The sequence below is a fragment of the Chionomys nivalis genome, chromosome 11 (genome assembly GCF_950005125.1).
Source record: "Chionomys nivalis chromosome 11, mChiNiv1.1, whole genome shotgun sequence".
In the NCBI taxonomy this organism is placed as follows: Eukaryota; Metazoa; Chordata; class Mammalia; order Rodentia; family Cricetidae; genus Chionomys; species Chionomys nivalis.
Window position 1 is genome coordinate 9,495,876 of NC_080096.1, and position 20,752 is coordinate 9,516,627.

Below are 20,752 nucleotides of genomic sequence, written 5' to 3' on the forward strand. Positions count from 1 at the left end.
TCCTAGGACTAGAATTACAGGTGATTGTGAGGTGTCATGTAGGTTCTGGGAACCAAACCAGGGTCCTCTGCAGGAGAAACAAATGATCTCAACTGCCGGGCCATCTCTCCAGCCCCCGACTTTTTGTCTTTTTGAGACAGGATCTCATGAAGCCCAGACTGGCTGTAAACTCCTGACCCTCCTTGCCTCTGCCTCCCAAAAGCTGGGATTATACCACCACATCTGGCTCCTAAAATGGACATTATAAACAATGAATTAGTGGTTCCTTAAAGTATCCTGGCCGTTTCTCGTGAGCTTCTTCTGGTCCGGGTCTCGGACCCAGCTACACTCAGTGGTGTTGCCAGCACAAGTCATTTTGCATTAGCCTGCTTGGACTCATGACGTGGTTGCTTCTGTCTCTGAAGCAAAGTGCTGTCTCCCTCACCTCAGAAAACACTGTCTGTCACAACCCATCTTCCAAGGAAATGTCATGCACACCCCGAGGCCACTGACGCCACCGATGGAGGTTGTTCAGAGGCCAAGTCCCCGTGGTAGGTTTTTGTTCATTTGTTTTGCTTTTGAGATAGGGTCTCACTTGCACTACGTAGCCCAGCCTAGCCTCAAACTTGAGGTAATCCTCCTGCCGCCACCTCCTGAGAGCTGGCTAGGCTGAGAGGCATGTGTTATCATGCCAACCTTTTTTTAAAGACAGGGTTTCACTATGTAGTGCGTACCCCCTGGCTGGCCTGGAACACTCTCTTTGGGGTGCATGGAGCCCTATCTACTTCCTTAGACTTGGAGTTTTGCTTGTTTCTGCCTCTTGAGTGCTGGGATTAAAGGTGTGTGGCCTCACATCTATTTTTGTTGGTGGTGTTTTATTTTGTTTAAGGAACACTTTGTTGGTCCAAGGCAACCTGCTTATTGACCTCCTGGTTTCTGGGAGAGTTCCCCAAAATTTCTTCAGCGGACAGGTCTAAGACCATACCAACACAGAAGATGACTCAGCTATTGGCTAAGGTGGGACTCTGGAGTACACCCTGACAGTACTACAGAAGAAAGAAGGAAACATCAAAGCGGCCATCACAACTTGACACAGTGATTGTCTGTCCTCTGCAAGGTATTACCTCTTAGGATAAGGATTGGAGTCCAGGCGATGCCAACACACATTTCCCAACCTACTTACCAACAGACAACAAACACCCTTTGACAGAGTTCAAGCTTTTATTTCTTGCTAACATTTCATCTAAATCTGGTGTCTTAGTCTCCTTGAGCTGTTGTTATCAAAAAAAAAAAAAAAAAACCACAGGCACAAAGGTCTATAAATAACTAACATTTATTTCTCACAGTTCTGGAGGCTAGAGGTTGGAGGCCAGGGTGCCAATAGGGTTGAGTTCCTGTGAGAGACCACTTCCTGGTTCACAGATGGCTGTCCTCTCACGGGGTCCTCACCTGGAAGAAGGGGCAGGGAGGTCTTCAGAGTCTGTGTTATAAGGGCACTAACTGCACTCAGTATGAATCCATCCTCATGACCCAGTCATATCCAAGGGCCCTCTTCAAAACACCCTGAAGGAGTGGATCCCGAAAACAACCCCAGCCACTTCTTGTGAACCTCTGCCTCGGGTATCTTCGCCCAGCTCAGTGTTGCTGGCTCAAGTCATCTTGCATCATCACGCTGGGTATTGGAGTCAACGCAGCAATGGAGGGGAGACACAGACATTGTCTATTGCGGGTACATTTGTTTATTCTTGGTCTAACATCCCAAAGCTGCTGGGTCCTTTTATAGAGGAAAAGAATTCCTGCTCCCGTGGAGAATGAGCTGAGCTTGAATCTCCACCGAGAGCTCTGCTGTCTTTTAGGAGGAAGATGATTCATGGTCCAGAGTGCAGCTCGTAATAAGAATGGTCCAAACGCCTCTGAGGTCAGAAGCTGTAAAGCTCTCACTTCAGCTTGGGGAAGTTGTAAAGCTGTAAGCCATGAAGCCTGACTTGATTATCTTCACACACATGAATGCCCCAGCCTGGGAGGTGGGCTCTCTCAGGAATGAATCTCTCCATCCTTCCTGCATCTCTACTCTGCTGATTCTATGCTCTGGGATCGACTGTCCCAGCAGGTGCGTCTAGGCAAGCACCCGCCCTTTCACTGCCTGGAGTGATGCGATGCTTCTGTCTTCAGCATCTCGGTCTCCCTTGGAGAGGTACCACTAGCTTGGGTGTGGGAAAGCAAAGGGCAGGAAGAGGTGGCTCAGTCATCCTCGTCGTCATCCTCATCCTCCGTGTCCTTGTTAGGGGCGCACCTCTGGAAACACTGCACCACAGTGGCCAGGAAGAAGCTGGAGATGATGGCGGCGATGGACACGGCCACGCCCGAGAAGATGATGATGAATAGGTCCGTGAGGGACAGGCTGAACTTACACTCGCTAAAACTGGCTTCTGACAGCTCGCGCAGGGCCACCCTCCGGTCTTCCATGGGCAGTGAGCACTGGATGGCATCGAGGCCTGAGGAGAGACAGAATGAGAGAGAGAAAGAGAGAGAGAGAGAGAGAGAGAGGAGAGAGAGAGAGAGAGAGAGAGAGAGGGAGAGGGTTAGGCTGCAGCCCCCAACTGTAGTACCTCCCAGACGGAAATCTCACAGCACTTCCTTTGGTAACTTAACTTCACAGGTTCACATCTAGGCTCGAGAGCCTAGGCATTCAGCTCTGGAGACTTCCTCTTATCTGTGGATAGGTTTGGAAGGTGTGCTTTTTCTGGGGAGAAAATGGGAGACATCATTTTGACAGGAAACTGAGCGACCATCAATCCTTGCTTACTTTTGGTGTCTTCCCCTTCTCAGGAAAGCCTCTCTCGTTCTCTGTTTCAGTGCTTCCAAGCAGTAGAGCTCACCCTCAGCCCTTTCCCAACATCGTCTGAGAGTCAGCTGTCTTCCAACTTTGTTAATTAGCCCTCTTGGGTCCAGAAAAGAGCAATCTCACTCATTGTCCAGTGCCCCAAACCAGACTTGGGGTTCTTACCAGTGACCCCCCTCGTCTCCAGCTCAGAACAGAAAATGGATGAGCTTCCTCCCTCCCTCAGTCTGGGCCCATCCTTTACACATCCAGAGCCACCCCACCCATTCATTTCTCCATGGGAACAGTTACCTAGCAACTATACTGCATTCTCTCTCCTCTCCCTAAATCGATGTAGCTGCTTGGGAGCCTCAAGGATTTAGATGACCCAGAACTTTGTTGTTTGTTTGTTTGTTTTGCTTTGCTTTTTTAGGCAAGGTTCACTGCATAGCCCCTGATGGCCTAGAACTCACTTTGTAGACCAGGTTGTCTTCAGTCTCACAGAGATCCACCTGCCTCTGCTTCCTAAATGCTGGGATTAAAGGCACATGTATAATATAATTGCTGACACATAAATTATATAAATTAATGGAATTGACTTGCTATTCCTATATATACATATACTGTACAATGATTCTGTCTACCCCACTGCTTCAATTCACAGGGTGTGTGTGTGTGTGTGATTACATGTGATGCCCTTGGAGGCCGAGGCATTGGATCATCTACAACTGCTAGACACAGGTGCTGGGACCAGAACTCAGGTCCTCTGAGAGAGTAAGCAGTATGTGCTTGGAACTGCTAAGGCATCTCTCCAGCTCCTAGTTAGCTAGTTTTTGAGACAGAGGTTCATTATATACTTGAGACTGATCTGGAACTCATTATGTAAGGCCCCCAAGTGCTGGAAGTACAGGAATGAGCCACCTTGTCCATCTTCACAATGGAATTTTTTACTCTTTTCTTTCTTTTACCTCCCTCCTTTCCTACCTCTCTGCCTTTTCTTCCCTTTCCCGTCCTCTCTCTCTCTCTCTCTCTCTCTCTCTCTCTCTCTCTCTCTCTCTCTCTCTCTCTCTCTCTCTCCTCTCTCTCTCTCCTCTCTCTCTCTCTCTCTCTCTCTCTCTCTCTCTCTCTCTCTCTCTCTCTCTCTCTCTCTCTTCTGCTGAGGATAGAAGCCAGGCCTTGCTCATCCCGGACAAGCACAGTACCTTTGAGCTACATCCCAAGCCCTTGACTGTTTCTTAAGCTAGAACTTCAGGGCTGGGATGTAGCTCAGTAGGCAGAGTGGTTTGGTTTGGTTTCTATTCCGGTATGGCATGGTGCATGCCTATAACACCAAACGAACTAAGCCAGCATTGGCCACATGGAATCTCGTCCGAAAACCAAAGCAAAATAAAACATGGGACTGAAGAGAGAGCTCAGTGGTTAGGGTACTTGCTACTCTTCCAGAGGAAGAGTTAGTTCCTAGCATGTGTGTCAGATTACTCCCAGCTCCTATAATTCCAGCTCCAGGGTAACTGATGCCCACTTCTGGCCTTTTCACATACATGCACGCACACGCGCGCGCACACACACACACACACCTGAAATTTAAATATTAAGCATACTTTAAAAAAAAAAACAAACTTCTCCCTACTTATTCTGAGCATTTGAAAAGCATTTGGGCCAAATTAGGAAAGCTTTAAGATGCAAATAGCGGGGCTCCCTTGCAAACATCTATTTTTCAGGGCTAAAAATCAGTCAACCTGCCTCCTCTTGATAGCTACTTACTAGCCAAAGATACCCTGAAAACCAGGAAGAAAGAGTCCTGCCTGAGGCCTGAGCACGGGCTCTAACAGCCACAGGATGTGCAGCTCTCAAGCTCACAGCAGGTCACAGTTCAGCTAGTCAGTGGCGCAGCCATACACACCCATCACGCACGCACTCTGAGCCCATTCTTCTTCCCAGGCTGCAGCTCCCCGAGTCAGTTCTGATCTGCACACTGCTCTTTGTGCCTGGAGATTAGCCTTGGCATTTTTACAAAGCAACGGTTTTAGAAAATGTCATTTCACATTTCTCTGTGGCTGGAAGAAAAGGACTTGTTTGGGAAAACACCACGTAACCCACCACGAGTGGAGGCTGGGCCTGCGCTCAGCTGTGATAAGACACCCTGACAAACAAGAGGAGCTGGACAAAGACAGTCGGCTGGATGGACAGGGCCAGGCAGAAGAGGGTGAACATCTGTCCCTAGAGCCATCTGCTACAGTACCCTGTAGCAACTGGTGCAGGGCTCTGATGTTGGGGTCTGTGACTTTGGGGTTCCTTTTCCTTTTTAACAGGATTCTGCCATAAACTGGTTTCTCAACCTGGCACTGTTTTGCTTGTGGTTTGATTGTTGTTGTTTGACAGTTTTATATCTGTATAGAACACATTCAGTTGTTTTCACACCTTCCCATCGCGTCCCCCACCACCTCCAGATCCTTTCTTCTCAGCAAGTGCCCCACCTATTCCCGTGTCTTCTTTTTGGTGTGTGGTCCACTCTGTTAATTAGGGCTGTGGTGGACTGATTGATTGACTGACTGACTGATTGATGGACTGATTGATTTAAAGTCATGAGGTATGTGTGTGTGTGCCTGCTCATGTGTGCATGAACAGAGAGAGAGAGAGAGAGAGAGAGAGAGAGATCAGATCTCCTGGAGCTGGAGTTACAGGCAATTGTGAATTGTCTGATGTGAGGGCTGGGAATTGAACTCTGGTCCCCTGGAAGAGCAATCCACTCTCTTGCCCAGTGAACTGTCTTTCAGGCATCTTGGGTTTTGTTTTTGAGACAGTCTCAAGTAGCCCAGACTAGCTTTGAACACAGGTGCAGCCAAGAATGACCTTGAACTTCCAATTCACCTGCTTCCACCTCAGGAAGTGCTAAGATTACAGGCATGCCCCGCCATGCCTGGTTTATCTGGTACTGAGAATGATCCCAGAACTTGCTGCATGCTAGACAAGGACTCTAGCAACTGAGCTGCATACTAACCCCCAACCCCAGGACTATTGACATGCGGGACAGGACTCTTGTCCTTGGATTGAGCCGTGTGCGCTTTAGGCTAACTAACATCCCATCCTATTTATAGGAGATGCCAGCAGCACCCCAGCCAGGGGGGCAATTCAAAGTGTCCCCAGGAGCCAGGTGTGTTTACATTGTCAGCACTTGGGAAGCGAAGTCATGAGGATTAGAAGTTTAACGCAATCTCAACTGTACACTAAGGATTATTTGAAATCCTGTCTGAAGCAAGTAAACAGAAAAGTACCTCATCTAAGTGTCTTTGCAACCATTTGAATATAGTAATTATAAATAATGTCTTTGATTTCTTTTTTTTAGATTTTTATTTGTTTTTATTTTATGTGTTTTCCCTGCATGTATATCTGTACACCAGGCCATGCCTTTGGAGGTCATAAGAGGGCATCAAATCTCCTGGAACTGGAGCGATGGATGGGTGGTTGTGAGCTAACACATGGGTACTGGGAACTAGACCCAGGTCCTCTGCCAGGACAGTCAGTGCTCTTAACCTCTAAATCATCTCTCCAGCGTCACCTCGTATGATTTCTGAAACACTAACCAGAAACATCTTGGGGAGAAAAGGGTTTATTTGGCCTCCAGGTTATAGTCCATCATCGGAGGAGTCAGGACAGGAACTCAAGGCAGGAGCATAAAGGCAGGAACTGAAGCAGAGGCCGTGGAGGAGCGCTGCTTACTGGCTTGCTTCCCATGGCTTCCTCAGCCTGTTTTCTCATACAGCCTAGGACCATCAGTTTAGGGCTGGCACTGTCCACAGTAGGCTGGGCCCCAAACATTCATCAACCAAGAAAATACCCTAAAGTCATGCCCACAGGCTAATCTGATAGAGGCATTTTCTCTTTCTCTCTCTCTTTCTTTCTTTCTTTTCCTTTTCTTTCTTTTCTTTTCTTTTTCTTTTTTGGTTTTTTGAGACTGGGTTTTTTTGTAACTTTGGAGCCTGTCTTGGAACTAGTTCTGTAGACCAGGCTGGCCTCAAACTCACAGAATTCTGCCTGCCTCTGCCTGTTCAGTGACTAGAGGCATTTTCTAATGAGAATTTTTTCCCCAGCTGACTCTAGCTTGACAGACGCTTAAACAAGACAAATAACTTTAGATGAGCCACTCTCCCCTAAGAGCCCACACGTGGGTATATCTGACTCCCCGTGACTTTTTGAGCACATGCTCTCAGGTGTGTCTGTCTGTCCTTCTGAGCTGCCTTCTCTTCTAACCCCCATACCTGAACCTATATTAAAATATCTTTAATAAAATCTCCAAATCAACTTCATAAACTGGCCAGTCCTAAATTCTTTCCTGTGTTGACTCAAAAATCCTGGTTTTGCCTGACTGGGGACCCCTAAAAGTCTGGGAGAAGTTCTTCTAGTACCTGAGCGTGACAATGGAGGACTGTGTCTCCTGCACCCCACCTGACAATTCCACAGGGCATGGACCCGCATCCTTCCCTCATAGCTGCCCCAGTAACTACACAAACAGGGGCGCCCAAACTAATTGCAGTTGATTATGGTGGCTCACACCTGTAATCCCAGGGTACTTAGGAAAGTGAGGCAGGAGAATCAAAAGTTAGAAGTTTGCCTGAGCTACATGGAGAGATCATGTCTCAAAACAACAGAAAAAAACAAAAAGGCTGAGGGTATAACTTAGAAGCCGAACTCTTCTTGCCTGGCATGTACAAGGCCTGTGTTCAATTCCCAGGATCATACGTATAACAAATAAAAAAGTTCACTCTGGGGCAGAGGTGAACACCGAGCATCATGACACACTCATGAAGTCACAGCACTCTGGAGGCTGAGGTGAGGCAGGAAAGGTCAAGACTGAGGCTAGCCTGAGCTACAAGATATAAGAACTTGTCTACACACAGAGAGGGAGCGGGTATGCTCTCACAGCTATGGAGGTCAGAATCAGGGCTACCTCTGAAGACCCTGGGAGAGAAGCTGCCTGTCCTTGGCTCATCGCTTCCTTCTCTAACCTGTCTTCCCAGGATCTTCTGCTCTGTGTCGCTGTCTTTCAGATATCTCTTGGCCTCTCTCCTACAAGGATAATTGTCTCTGTGCCAGGACAACACTTAAACTCAATAACTCAAAGGAAAGTGGAGCCCACTTAGTCTAGCCACCCCTCCTGCTGCCCCTGCCAGTGGGGTTCGACTCTCCAAACCCCCAGAGCCATCTTCCCCTCACTGTGGTTTGTTTGAGGTTTTGGTTATTTTTGAGACAGGGTCTCACTACGTAGCCAATGTTGGCTTCCCAGGCAATCCTCCTACCTCTACCTCCATGGCATTTGTCCACCACATCCAGTTTATGGTGGAACCCAGGGCTTCCTGCATGCCATGCAAGCACTCTGGCAGCTGAGCTGCATCCCTGTCCTGAGCCTGTTTCTTCAGCGCTAAGGATCGGCTGGCATCCTTCCGTTAATAACCTTCCCTTTGCTCAGTCAGGGCTGGTTTCTCTTGCTTATGCTCACTGGTCCTGGGATGGGTTATGGGAAATGGAATTCAAGGATGAGTTAGCCCCTGTTCTGACAGCTACTGCCTCACAACCCCTTATTATCTACGGCTGCCCAGATTTCCTGCAAAACCGCCAGCTTGGAGGCCCATGCAGGCGGGAGGGCCATAGGAAAGGTGCCCGTGCAGATCACCTCTCCTGGGGTGACTTCCCAGTGGGCAGCTTATGTGACCTCCTGACCTCTGCCTTGTAGTGGCTCTTCCTCTGCTCATCCACCAGGCAGCTCCATCTTGCTCCCGCCTATCTTCTCTCTCGGGATGGCTGTGGCAGTCCTGTGAGTGGCTGGGGTCCTCCTCCCACCCACACCCCAGGCTCCATCCCCTTGAATGATGACTTCTCCCCACAGCTGATACCTGAGTGGCGAGGGTGACAAACTGCCATCCTAGAAATAGACAGTGACACAGCAGATGGTGGATTGAGATTAATCTCTCAAGCCTGGCCCGGCCCCTTGCCAAAGACCAGGCTGGGCTGAGATCTCTCAGGGGGCCTTTCTCCAGCTCTGGCCTCCTGAGAGCTTCTCAATCCAATTGGCTACAGGCTCTCCTAAGCACTTCTGTTGTTAAAGATAGGTTTCTGCTTTCCCGATTCCGCTTATTAGGCAAAACCGGCATACACACTGAGACGCCAGCAATAAATGAGCAGAAGGCAGAGGCAAGAACTCACAAATCTGATTTGCACAATGGTTTAGCTGTTCCTAGGTCCTCCTTTCTAGGTGTAAGCACACACAATCTGTCTGGAAGAAATATCTTCAGCACCGTGTTTGGTGACCGTATTGGAAAAGTCTTTCCATTCACCAAATACAACATGCCACTTCTGGGCATTTGTCTCAGCTTCTCCCAGGCTGGTTTAAAACTCCTGGCCTCAAGAGATTCTCCGACTTCCGCCTTTTGAATCTTGGGACTGTAGACTAAATAAAATACACTTTGGAAGCTAGAGAATGGTTAAATGAGCTTGCCATGTAAGTACACCAAGCTGGATTTGAATTTCCAGGGTTTATATTTTTTTCAAAAGATAGGTGAAGCTGTTCATACACCTGTAATCCCAACATCAACATTTTTTTGAGGCAGGCACGGCCACATGCATACCTGTAAGACCAGTGCTACACGAGACAGGGACAAGCAAATGGCTAGGGCTTGCTGGCTGCCAGGCTAGCCCCAGGCTCTGTGAGAGACCCTGTCTAAAGGAAATAGGTAGAGCATGACATCAGATGTACTCTGGCCTCTGAATGTACTTTTTAGCAAGGGTGCATGCACTGCGAGTGTATAACACACGCACACATATATCACATGAAGAGACACACAAAAATACACACTTAATGGCTGCAGGCTATTTATGGTAGAGAAGTCATGATCTTCTCTTCTCAGATGATTCTAGGATTGTTTTTTTTTTCTCCTATTAAAATTTCATTACACTTTATTTTTGTGTTTGGCGTGGAGGGTGCTTAAAACAACACACTTGTGCAGGTCAGAGGACAAGGACAGGAGTCCTTTCTCTCCTTTCACCATTTCCCACGTAGCAAACTCAGGTCACCAGGCCGGGCAGCAATTGTCCTTACCAGCTGAGCCATCTCTCCAGCTCTGGCTAGTCACCTATGCATCATCATCAACCTGACAGGTTGTAGAAAAGAATGTCACCGAGAGATTTGGTATTACTCTGGTCACCAGTTGAGCTGCAGGCTGTATTGTGCAATCAGGGGCCAAGACCTGTGTGACACAGCTCTTGTCCGTCTTCTGGAAGTGTCAGAGGCTTAGGGATAAGGCTAAAGGGGGCACACCCTGTGCTGGAAAACCCCCACCTTCGCTTTACCCTGCCTGCCTCATAGAACTTAGAAAGAAAGAGAGAGAGAGAGAGAGAGAGAGAGAGAGAGAGAGAGAGAGAGAGAGAGAGAAGAAGAGGAGGAGGAGGAAGAGGAAGAGGAGGAGGAGGGAGGGAAGAAAGGAAGGAAGGAAGGAAGGAAGGAAGGAAGGAAGGAAGGAAGGAAGGAAGGAAGGAAGGAGGAGGGAGGGAGGAAGGAAGGAAGGAAGGAACAAAACACCTCAAAAACAAACAAACAACAAATAAAATGCTCAGGAAATAGCAGTTTGGGGCCTTCCACATCTCCAGCCAGGCTTTCAGCAGTTCTGTCTTCTCAAGCATCACATAGTGGAAGGTCAGATGTGTGAGAAGATACCTCTTCGATGCCTGAACTTCCCTCCTTCCCCTGCCCTCGCTTATACTACAGATGAAGGGTCCAGGGAAATCAGACAACTTGCCTAAGGTCGCCGTGATGATGGCTAATCTTGAGGGCGGGCACCGCAGTTGAAGAATTGGCGCCATCAGACTGGTCACTTGTGGGCATGTGTGCAGGGGCATTTTCTTGATTGCTACTGGTGAAAGAGGCCCCAGCCACTGTGCTCAGTACTGTCCCCAGGCTGGTGGGTCTGGAAACCAGCCAGTAAGTAGTATTCCTCCATGGTTTCTGCATCAAGTCCTGTCCTGCTTGGGTTACTATGAATTCCTTCAACGATGATGGGCTGTGGCCTGTGAGATGAGTTCCAGCTCTCATTTCCCCTGCCTTTGACCTGTAAGATGAAATCAATCCCTTCTCCCCAAGTTGGCTTCATAGTATTTATCACAGCAATAGAAAGCTGAATAGGGCAGTCACCCAGACTCTGGCCTGGATCCCAAGTCTCCTGACGCCCTGTTTAGTGTCTTTCCAGACATCTATTCTCTGTCACCCTGAACATCTGGAGAAGGTGTATGTGCTGTGGCCTCAGCTGGAGTTATTCCGGGCCACAGAGGAATGCAGCCTCAGGAGGCCTGCAAGGAGCCCTGTGGGGCTCGTTCTTGCTCTGGGGTGCCAAGGAGCACGGGCTCTAATTTCCCATAGTGCTAACTTTTGTTTTCTACTGCCATTTTCATTAAATATCCACTATCGCACGGGGGACAATTCCCAATTATCCTCACTGTCTCGGCCGGCAGACACTCCGTCTGATTAAATAATAAGCTGATTTCGTGGCGAGAAGGATGTAGGGCAATTTTGGGTCAAGGGCTCATACTGGAGCATCCTGGCATCATGCAGCCAGTGCTCCTATATCTCTCAAACAGAAACTGTACCCGTGAAATGCCCACAGCCCAGCCCCTGGCCACCCCCATTCTCCTTCCTCTTCTGTGAATTTCACCACCTTGTTCCTCCAACTGTATAGGACTTGTCTTAGTCAGGGTTTCTATTGCTGTGATGAAACACCATGACCAAAAGCAACTAGGGGAGGAAAGGGTTTATTTTATTCACGGTTCCATAGAGCAGTTCATCATCAAAAGCACTGTGGGCAGGAACTCAAGCAGGGCAGGAAACTGGAAGTAGGAGCCAATGCAGAAGCCATGGAGGGTGCTGCCTACTGGCTTACTCTCCATGGCTTGCTCAGCCTTTCTTATAGTGCCCAGGTCCACCAGCCCAGAGATGGCCCCACCCAAAATGGGCTGGGCCTCCCACATTGTTTCACTGATAAGAAAATGCCTTAGAGCCTGGCCCTTGATCTTACAGAGGCATTTCCTCAACTGAGGCTCCCTCCTTTCAAATATCTCTAGCTTGTGTCAAATTGACATAAAAATAGCCAACACAGGACTTATTGTTTTGTGACTAATTTATTTCCTTTTTTGTTTGGTTGCTTTGGTTTTTTAACATAATAGTTTGTTTTCTTTCACTTTTTTTTTTTCTGAGATAGAGTTTCTCTGTGTCTTTGGAGCCTGTCCCAGAATTAGCTCTTGTAGACCAGGCTGGGCTAGGATTAAAGGTGTACACCATAATGCCATCTTAAAAAAAATAATTAGCATAGAACTTTAATAGTAAAAGGATTTCAGCCTGGTAGTGGTGGCGCACACCTTTAATCCCAGCACTCACGAGGCAGAGGCAGCTGGATCTCTGTGAGTTCCAGGCCAACCTGGTCTGCAAAGTGAGTTCCAGGATAGCTAGGGCTGTTATACAGAGAAACCATGTAAAAAATAAAATAAAAATATTTTGGTTGTTTAACTTATATTTTATGTGTATGAGTTTTTGCCTACACGTATGCCAAGTGCATCATGAGTGTGTAATGTTCTTGGGGGCCAGAAGAAGACATTGGAGCTACTGGAATTACAGATGGTTGCGAGCCACCATGTGGGTGCTGGGAACTAGACTCAGGTCCTCTGCAAGAGCAGCCAGAGCTTTTAGCTGCTGAGCCACCTCTCGGACCTCTGGGGATTTTTGTTTGTTTATTTGCTTTTGGGGGGGAGGTTGTACATCTTCATTATGTAATATGTATCCGCTCCCCCACCCCTGACTGCTAAGTGAAGCTTATTACTTTTATAATCAAGAGAAGAAAACTGCTTTTATTTTATTTTTAGAAGAAGAGAGTCACCTTGGAGCTGTCTAAGAGGAAGTATCCTGTGACTTTCAGGCAAGCTTTGGCTCTTTCTCTATCTGGATGACTGTAATCTCCATTCACTTGCCCAAGGCAAGACAGTTTGGGATGATGGCAGAGCAAAAGGCACATTTCCTGGGAAGATCTGACCTGGCTCTACCCTCCTCTCTTCTGTTCACTGTCCTCTCCTCATACAGTAAAGGGAGGGGACCTGGGTATATGATAGTCCCTACCCTGAGACCCTGAATCACTGAAAAGTAAAAAAAAAAAAAAAAAAAAATCAGACTGTCAGCAAACCTGAAGGGCATTTTCTCAATTAATGATTGATGTGGAATCATTACAGGTGGTGGCATCCATGGGCTGGTCCTTGGCTCTATAAGAAAGCAGGCGGAGCAAGCCCTGGGGAGCAAGCCAGTTAGCAGCTCTCTCAACAGGCTCTGCACTGGCTTCTGCCTCCAGGTTCCTGCCCTGACTTCCTTTGATGATAAGCAGGGGTGTGGAAATGTAGGCCAGATCATTCCTCCCTAAGTTGCTTCTGGCCGTGGTGTTTCAACAGAGCAATAGTAACTTAAGACAGCCACCCAGCTGCAAACTACAGAGCCAGGGAGCCAAGGCTTCCCCAAAGCAGTTATTAGGCTTCTGGGCATAGGAAAGCCTCAAAGGGGGCTCATACAGAACTGATTGTGGCCTTCTCCCCTGGCGCTTATTCAAGAAGCCTGGGGACCTAGGAATCCGCAGGAAGTTCCCAGGTGGCTCTCAGATTAGGCTGTCTACCTGCCAGGCCTATGTGAAGGCAGCTCTGACGCAAGGGAAAGCACAGCATTTGTGACAAAGGTGTCATTACCAGAGGTTTCCTGGCCTCTCTACCCTGGCTGGCCACCTGAGTGATTTCCAAAGTCTCTCTGGCTTCCAGGTCTGGGGTACTTTCTATTTAAAGAAATATGAAAAAAAAAAAAAAAAAGAAATATGAGACCTGTGCCCCAGCCTCCCACTGTCCCTCCTTACCTGGGAGCCCGGTATCTCGTGGGGAACCACCAGAACAGGTCAGAATCTAGGACTAGACAGAAGAAGCAGCCTGGTGTCATCCAGGAACTGAGGACTGAATGGGGAAAGACAGTATCCCTTCTCATGTCTCTCAGAATGGGGCATGCGGTGGGGTACCCCAGAGTGCCAGGTTGTCACTAACTCTTCAGCCCCATGCCGGCCAATCCATCCTGGTAACTGCTTTGTTTCTTGGTGGGAAAGTTGTTGAGGAAGTGTCCATCGGACACAGGTGTTAAGTGAAAAGAAACTTAGAAACGACAAGAGCTTTATAACCATAGGCAGCACGGTCGGGACGCCAGAAAGCTGGGCATGGAGCTGAATGCTGGGGATCCTAGAACTCGAGGGGCTCAGGCAGGAGAATCATGAGTTCCAGGCCAGTCTAGGCTGCACAGCAAGACCCTCCTGCAAACACAAGCAAATCAAAGGGAGCGCGGGAGATGGCAAGGTGGCTTCGTGGGTAAAGGCATGCGTCGCCGAGCTTGATAACCTGAGTTTTACCCCCGTGTCCCACACAGTGGAAGGAGACAGCAAACTCTGAAAAGCTGTCCATTGCCCTCCACATTCACGCTTTAATACACATATGTCACCACTCCCGACTAAATATATAAAATTAAATAAAAACACAAATATAGGATGCCCAATTAGGCCTGGATTTCATATAAAGGACAAATAACATTTCATATACTAAATATGTCATATTACATTAAATAGGTATAGTATACTTGGTCTTCATATCTTTAGGAATAACATACTTATATTAAGAAGTGATGCTGGGCCGGGCGGTGGTGGCGCACGCCTTTAATCCCAGCACTTGGGAGGCAGAGGCAGGCGGATCTCTGTGAGTTCGAGACCAGCCTGGTCTACAAGAGCTAGCTCCAGGACAGGCTCCAAAACCACAGAGAAACCCTGTCTCGAAAAACCAAAAAAAAAAAAAAAAAAAAAAAAAAAGAAGTGATGCTGGGCGGTGGTGGCACACGCCTTTAATCCCAGCACTTGGGAGGCAGAGGCAGGCAGATCTCTGTGAGTTCGAGGCCAGCCTGGTCTACAAGAGCTAGTTCCAGGACAGGAACCAAAAGCTACGGAGAAACCCTGTCTCGAAAAATCAAAAAAAAAAAAAAAAAAAAAAGAAGTGATTTATCATTGGTTTGAAATTCAACACTAATAGGGCATCCTAGAATTTCCGCTTGGCTTGTCATTTGCTAGTTTGTTTTGCTTTCTGTTACCTGGCCACAGGTGCTGCTGGCATCCCTTGCCCTCTCCCTTCAGCAGGGCAGGTTCTTCTCTGACCTTAGGCCCAGTGAAAGAGCCTGGCCTATCCCTGTCTCCCCTTCCCGCTCCTCTCCTGGGAACTTGCTTTGAGGCTCGAAACTCCCCATCCCTGTGTGGCCACCAGGGGAGGTTCGCTGGCAGACAACACATTTTTACTACTGTCTGAAGCAGTCAAGGTCACAAGGAGAAAACTCGGCCCTGGTCCTGTTGGAGAAGGGGGCAGAGGTACAGGGAGCAATACTAGAGGACGCCCTCTGCTCAGGTCTGGGGGTTCCCTCTCTGGGGAGAGGCAATGTTTGTTCTTAGAAGGCATGGCGCTTGTACCCCAGGGCAGCCTGATTTTCATGGAGAAAGTTGGTGGTCAGGATGGCTAAGAAACTGGGAGTCAGGAGGAAGCATCTTCCAACCTTGTTTTCATGTGAGTGTGGCCTCTCTGCACACAAGCCTCCACTGCAGTGGGGCAGTCTAGACAACACCACTATTTAAAAAGTCACCGTTCCCGGGAACCTCGCCTAGCGGGGTACTGTATCATCATTTACAGATGAGGTAAGTGTGTTACAAAGATTGGGGCTGTCATTCAGTGATAGAGCACTTGGCACTGCAAACACACACACACACACACACACACACACACACTTCAGTGCCCCACCTCGGCCTTAGAGATTTGACCTTGGCCTTCATGATAGACCTAGACTGGGAAGGAGGTGGAGGTGGAGACCAGAGGGAGACCACATAACGAATACCAAGGAGAAATAAACCCTAGTGTTCTACAGCACAGGCAGTTTTTCTTATTTAATTACTTATTATTTATTGTGTGTGTATGTGCAGTGTACATGTGTATCCAGGTACACATGTGTGCAGATGGATGGAGGCCAGAGGTCATGTGTTTTCCTCAAGTGCTCTCCATCTCTTTTTAAGTATCCTTTGAAAATTTTGTTTCTGTTTTTAATTATGTTTCTACAGGTCTGCAATGGAGAGGCTACGTGTGCAGTATGAGTGTAGTACCAACAAGAAGAGGTTGTTGGATCTCTTGGAGGTGGAATCATCATGGGTGCTGGGACCTGAACTCTGACCCTCTATAAGATAGAAGAGCAGTAAGTTCTCTTAACCATTGAGCCATCTCTCTAGCCTCCTCCACCATCTTTTCCTTTTCCTTTTTGAGAGTGTCTCCCACTGAGCCTGGAGGTTCCTGATACAGCTCGATTGGCTGCTCAATGAGCTCTTGGCATCCATTTGTCTCTGCTCATCTGACCATAGACACATACTATCATGCCTGATTTTTACACGTATGCCCGGGAATCGGAGCTCAGGTCCTCAGGCTTGTGTGGCAGCACTTTATAAACGGAGCCATGTCTAGTCCCCATATCAACATATTTATATTTAATTAAGACCAGGAGGAGTCTGCACGAGGCCAGAGCAAAGAAATGATCAACGGTTAATGGGATAGATAGAAATGGTAAGCTCCTCTTATTTGATAGCTATATATCACATACATGAATTAAATTATCACAGGATGTGCCCCATTAATATACACAATTACCTGTGCCAATTAAAGTTTGAAGAGATGGGAAGTATGATAAAGGAGGGAATGGATATTAACCCCTCTTAAGCATCCACAACACATTGGGTATCATTGTGCCCTCCCAGCAGGTAGGAGGACAATGTCCATATCTTGATTTCAGAAGCAGGGAAACTGAGGCTGGGGGAGGTCAGGGACTCATCCAAAATCATAAACCTGAGTCCAGATCAGAGCTTGAGTCTTGCACTCACCAGGTCCCTCACCTCCTTGCTTCTGGTTCACTTTGGAGACACTGTTCTGGCCACACTCTGTAGGCAGCTGCCCTGAGAGACTGGAGCTGCCCTTGGCTCTGTGCCCAGGAGGTGTCTTCCAGCTGGCACCCTCCTCTCCTGGCTGGATGAGACTGGTCTTCCTCTCCCCTCTGCCCTATCCCCAGGACCCTTACACGGTCTTCAGTGCCTGTCCATTCTTTCCAGCCTCCTGTGTCCACCTGCTGCCCATTTTCTCCCATGGATGATGGATGTTGGAAAAAACAAACAAACAGCTCCCCTTGCTCTGGGGCTACACCCTCATTACTGTGTTTTGGTTTTGACAACACATGAGGAAGGGAAAACCTTAAGTGACTTACCTACTCAGAGTCCCCAAGACCTTAAAGCAAAACCCACAACTTCAGACTCTGACCCAAGGCACTGTGGAGGTCTCAGAGGTCAACCCAAGTAGCCAAGGGACAACGGAGCCAAGGCACAGAAGCATTTAAAGCCCACTCAAGGCCCCAGCTACCCAAAGCAACCCTGGAAACAGAACTCAAGCTCCTGCCCCCAACTGGAAGACAGTGAGAGCCCCATAGTAAACACACACTCAGATAATAGTCCAGCAAGAAGGGAACAACCACAGAAAAGTGACCCTCTCCCCAGAGAAGGCTTTGACAGGACATTCCTGTCATTCAGAATATCCTGACAGATCTAGGGAGCCAGGCAGGAGAAGGGCATCACTCAAACCTGGGGGACTCTGCAGCTTGCAGGCTAGATCTTTTATGAACTGTTCACATAGGAGAGGTATTAGGGAAAGTGTCCTCTTATCACAGGAGTAACTGCAGGGCCTCAGGGTATGTGCTTATGACCCTGTGGGGTGGACTAGTAGACACGGGAATCCCATACAGCAAGGAACAGTGTTTCTGAGTTCTTAACTTTAGTCCGAAGACTAAAGGGAAGCTCACAGCTAGGCCACCTTTTGTAATGTGTGCTCTACAGGACTGCGGACAATTTCACCAAAATTTAGAGGCTCTCTGGAGGGTGGTTCTAGTCTGAGAGGTCAATTTGGGCCAGTGCTCACAGGCTCATGAGTAGAAGGGTGAACTCTACCTAAGGTATGGCTATCACCTGCCATCAGTCCTGGCCTGCACTCCAACAAATGTTGGGGTCCCTGACATCTCAACTCTGCCTTTACCTCCTTCATGCTGTGTTCCTAGAGCCCTGGTGTTCCCATCAGCCATTTGGGTGTAAGTGAGAAAGCAGGAGGGGCAGCAGGAAAGCAGGGGTGGTACCCACCCAAAAGATTTCTGTCCCACAATTCCACATCTAGACTGCCTTTGTCCTAGCCGGGAATTTTCTTCACCAGAGATGTTCTGAAGAGTCAAGGGGATCCGGGAACAGAAGGACCAGGTTAGAATCTGTGCAGCTAGACCACGTTCAGGACTGACCAGCTCCTCTCCATCTCTGGGTTCTGGGAATGGTATGGCGTCCCACACAGCACGGGGTTTTCCCATTAGGAGGGACCCGTACGTGGCTCACACCCACCTGTCCTAGGACCCAAAGAGGATGGAGAAAAGGCGGATCCTGAATCTGGGTAGGAGGTGAAGAAGAAAGGTAGAAACTTGGGAGAGTTCCAGATGGGTTCTTTGACATTTTCTATGTCAACATATCCGGGAGACGTTCAGGCCTCTGATATTGTGGAGTTACACCTATAGCGATTCTCATTCAGGGCACTTGTTACTGAGTCCCCAAAGCGAGGTCACCAACAACCAGAGCATGCTGAACTCTCCCATCTCCTTCCCTACATCACCCAGCCCTGGCTTCCAGCCACCCTCTGGCTCACCTTTGGGCAGTTTGGATGCGTTCTCTTGAATCCATGAGAAGAGGTGGGCGAAGTCACAGTCGCATAGCCAGGGATTCCCATCGAGGCGCACAGTGCGCAGCGCCGGCAGTGCATCCAGAGCCGCCACGTTGAGGCTGCGCAGGTTATTGTCGTTGAGTTCCAGCACCTGCAGCGACTCCAGGCTCTCGAAGGCGGCCTCGTGCACACCGGCCAGGTGGTTGTTGGCCAGGCTCAGCTTGACCAGTCGTCCCGCTGAGCGGAAGGCGCCGGCGCCCAGCTGAGTGAGGTTGTTGTAGCTCAGGTCCAGGAAGGCCAGCTTCGCCGAGCCGTGGAACGTGCCCTCCTCCAGCGAGCGCAGGGAGTTGTTCCTGAAATCCAGATAGACCAGGTCTCCGTGGAAGATAAAGAAGTCCTCGGGGATCTGCTGGATTCGGTTGCCGGCCACAAGCAGCTTGCGCACGTCCAGGGGGAAAGGATCGGGCACACTGGGCAGCCCGCGATCACGGCAGTCCACGGTGTGGGGGTCGGTGCAGGAACAGCCCGTGGGGCACGCGCGTCCCGGCCCGAACAGCATCAAGAGGCTACCGAGCCCCAGCGCCGCAGCGGCGCCGGTGGGACGACAGGGGACAGAGCAGAGACTCATGGCCCCGGGGGCTCCGGAGGACACGGCTCGTGGGGCGAAGCAGGCGTAGCGGAGCCCTGGCTGCGGGGCGCCGGGAGCTCTAGGGCAGCGGCGCGGGGCGGGGAGAATGCTCCCGGGCGCGCGGGGGCGATGAGAGTGTGGCGGGGACAGAGCGACCTGGGGTGTCCGGGCAGCGGGGAGGGAGGAGGCAGAGGAGAGGCGCTGGGCGCCGAATTCACCCGCACAGGAAATTGACCCTCTGGAACATTCCAAGGCATAGGTGGTGATCACGGAGGGAGCCCAGCGAGACCCCACTCGGGCGGGGAAGTAGAACCTGTCGCACGGACCTGGCCAGCGGTGTTCAAGACTAAGTTCGGTGACCGATCCCTGGAGCGATTTTCATAGGGCGTGTCTGGGGCATGCGCCCGCAGCGCCACCCTAGTCTCTGCCAAAGGGGCCCCTGTCACTCTAGCTCCAAGTCCCGGACAATGCCCGCAGGCTGTCAAGTCCCCGTCTGGGGTTGCGAATCTGAGGTATGGGCTAGGCTCCAGGACGGCTGGGCTTCCCTCCTTCCTCCCACCTGCCTTTGGCCCACCTCCTTCTGGAGAAGGGTGTGAGCCTGGCGGGTAGCTGCCAGTTCTGCTGTGACTGGAAAGATGACCCGGGCCAGTCAGCGTTTTCCATGCTGGTCCTGAGCTTGGGGATGGAACTGATTATCCTCCCAGCGGGGATCTACTGGGGCTCTGAGCAAGGCTCAATCAAGAGGCATTGGGGCAGTTTGGAAGGGAGTTGGGAGGTGGATGACCTGGGGCCAGAGCCTCCTAGGCCCCCTGAACTCCTGTGAAATGGGGGGGGGGTAGCTGAGGAAGGTCAGAAGCAGAGTTCGGGAGTTACCAACTCTTTCCGTTCCCCGTCATTTTTTTTTTTTTTTTTTTTGGTTTTTCGAGACAGGGTTTCTCTGTGGTTTTGGAGCCTGTCCTGGAACTAGCTCTTGTAGACCAGGCTGGTCTCGAACTCATAGAGATCCGCCTGCCTCTGCCTCCCGAGTGCTGGGATTAAAGGCGTGCACCACCACCGCCCGGCTCCCCATCATTTTGATACCCGAGAAAAGTGATCTGGTCAGAGAGATGCCAAGGCTTCGAGCTGCACAAAGGTGAGGTTGGTCTTAGACCGTGGTAGAATTCCTACCTTGCCATTCCTCAATCACCCTCCCCACCCGGGCTTTGACTCTTTTCCTTTGGAAAGCCCCCACGGAGCTACAAGGGAATTGCCCCTCAGGTGGCTATTTTAATCCCAATGCCCTGTGACTGAAAAGCTCAGCCCCTGGCCCAAAAATAACTCAAGGAACAGCTGTCCACTACATGCCCCCCATGGCCTCTGCCCCAGCCCTAGCTCTGCAGGGGATTGATGGAGCCAGTTATTCCGAAGCACCAGAGTTAAGTCTGGATATATTTTTCCCAGTTTGGAAGGGAGTTGGATGACCTCTT

General features: G+C 49.5%; 1 protein-coding gene across 1 annotated transcript; it reads right to left on the reverse strand.

Annotated features, from left to right (window-relative positions):
• Positions 1-1,330: 1,330 nt before the first annotated feature.
• Positions 1,331-19,891, reverse strand: Lrrc38 (leucine rich repeat containing 38). Its single transcript, XM_057784863.1, has 2 exons — positions 18,644-19,891; positions 1,331-2,474 (listed from the first exon to the last, which is right to left on the reverse strand). Exons 1-2 carry the CDS (start codon positions 19,284-19,286, stop codon positions 2,221-2,223), a joined length of 897 nt encoding a protein of 298 aa, XP_057640846.1. The 5' UTR covers positions 19,287-19,891; the 3' UTR covers positions 1,331-2,220.
• Between the last annotated feature and the right edge of the window lie 861 nt (positions 19,892-20,752).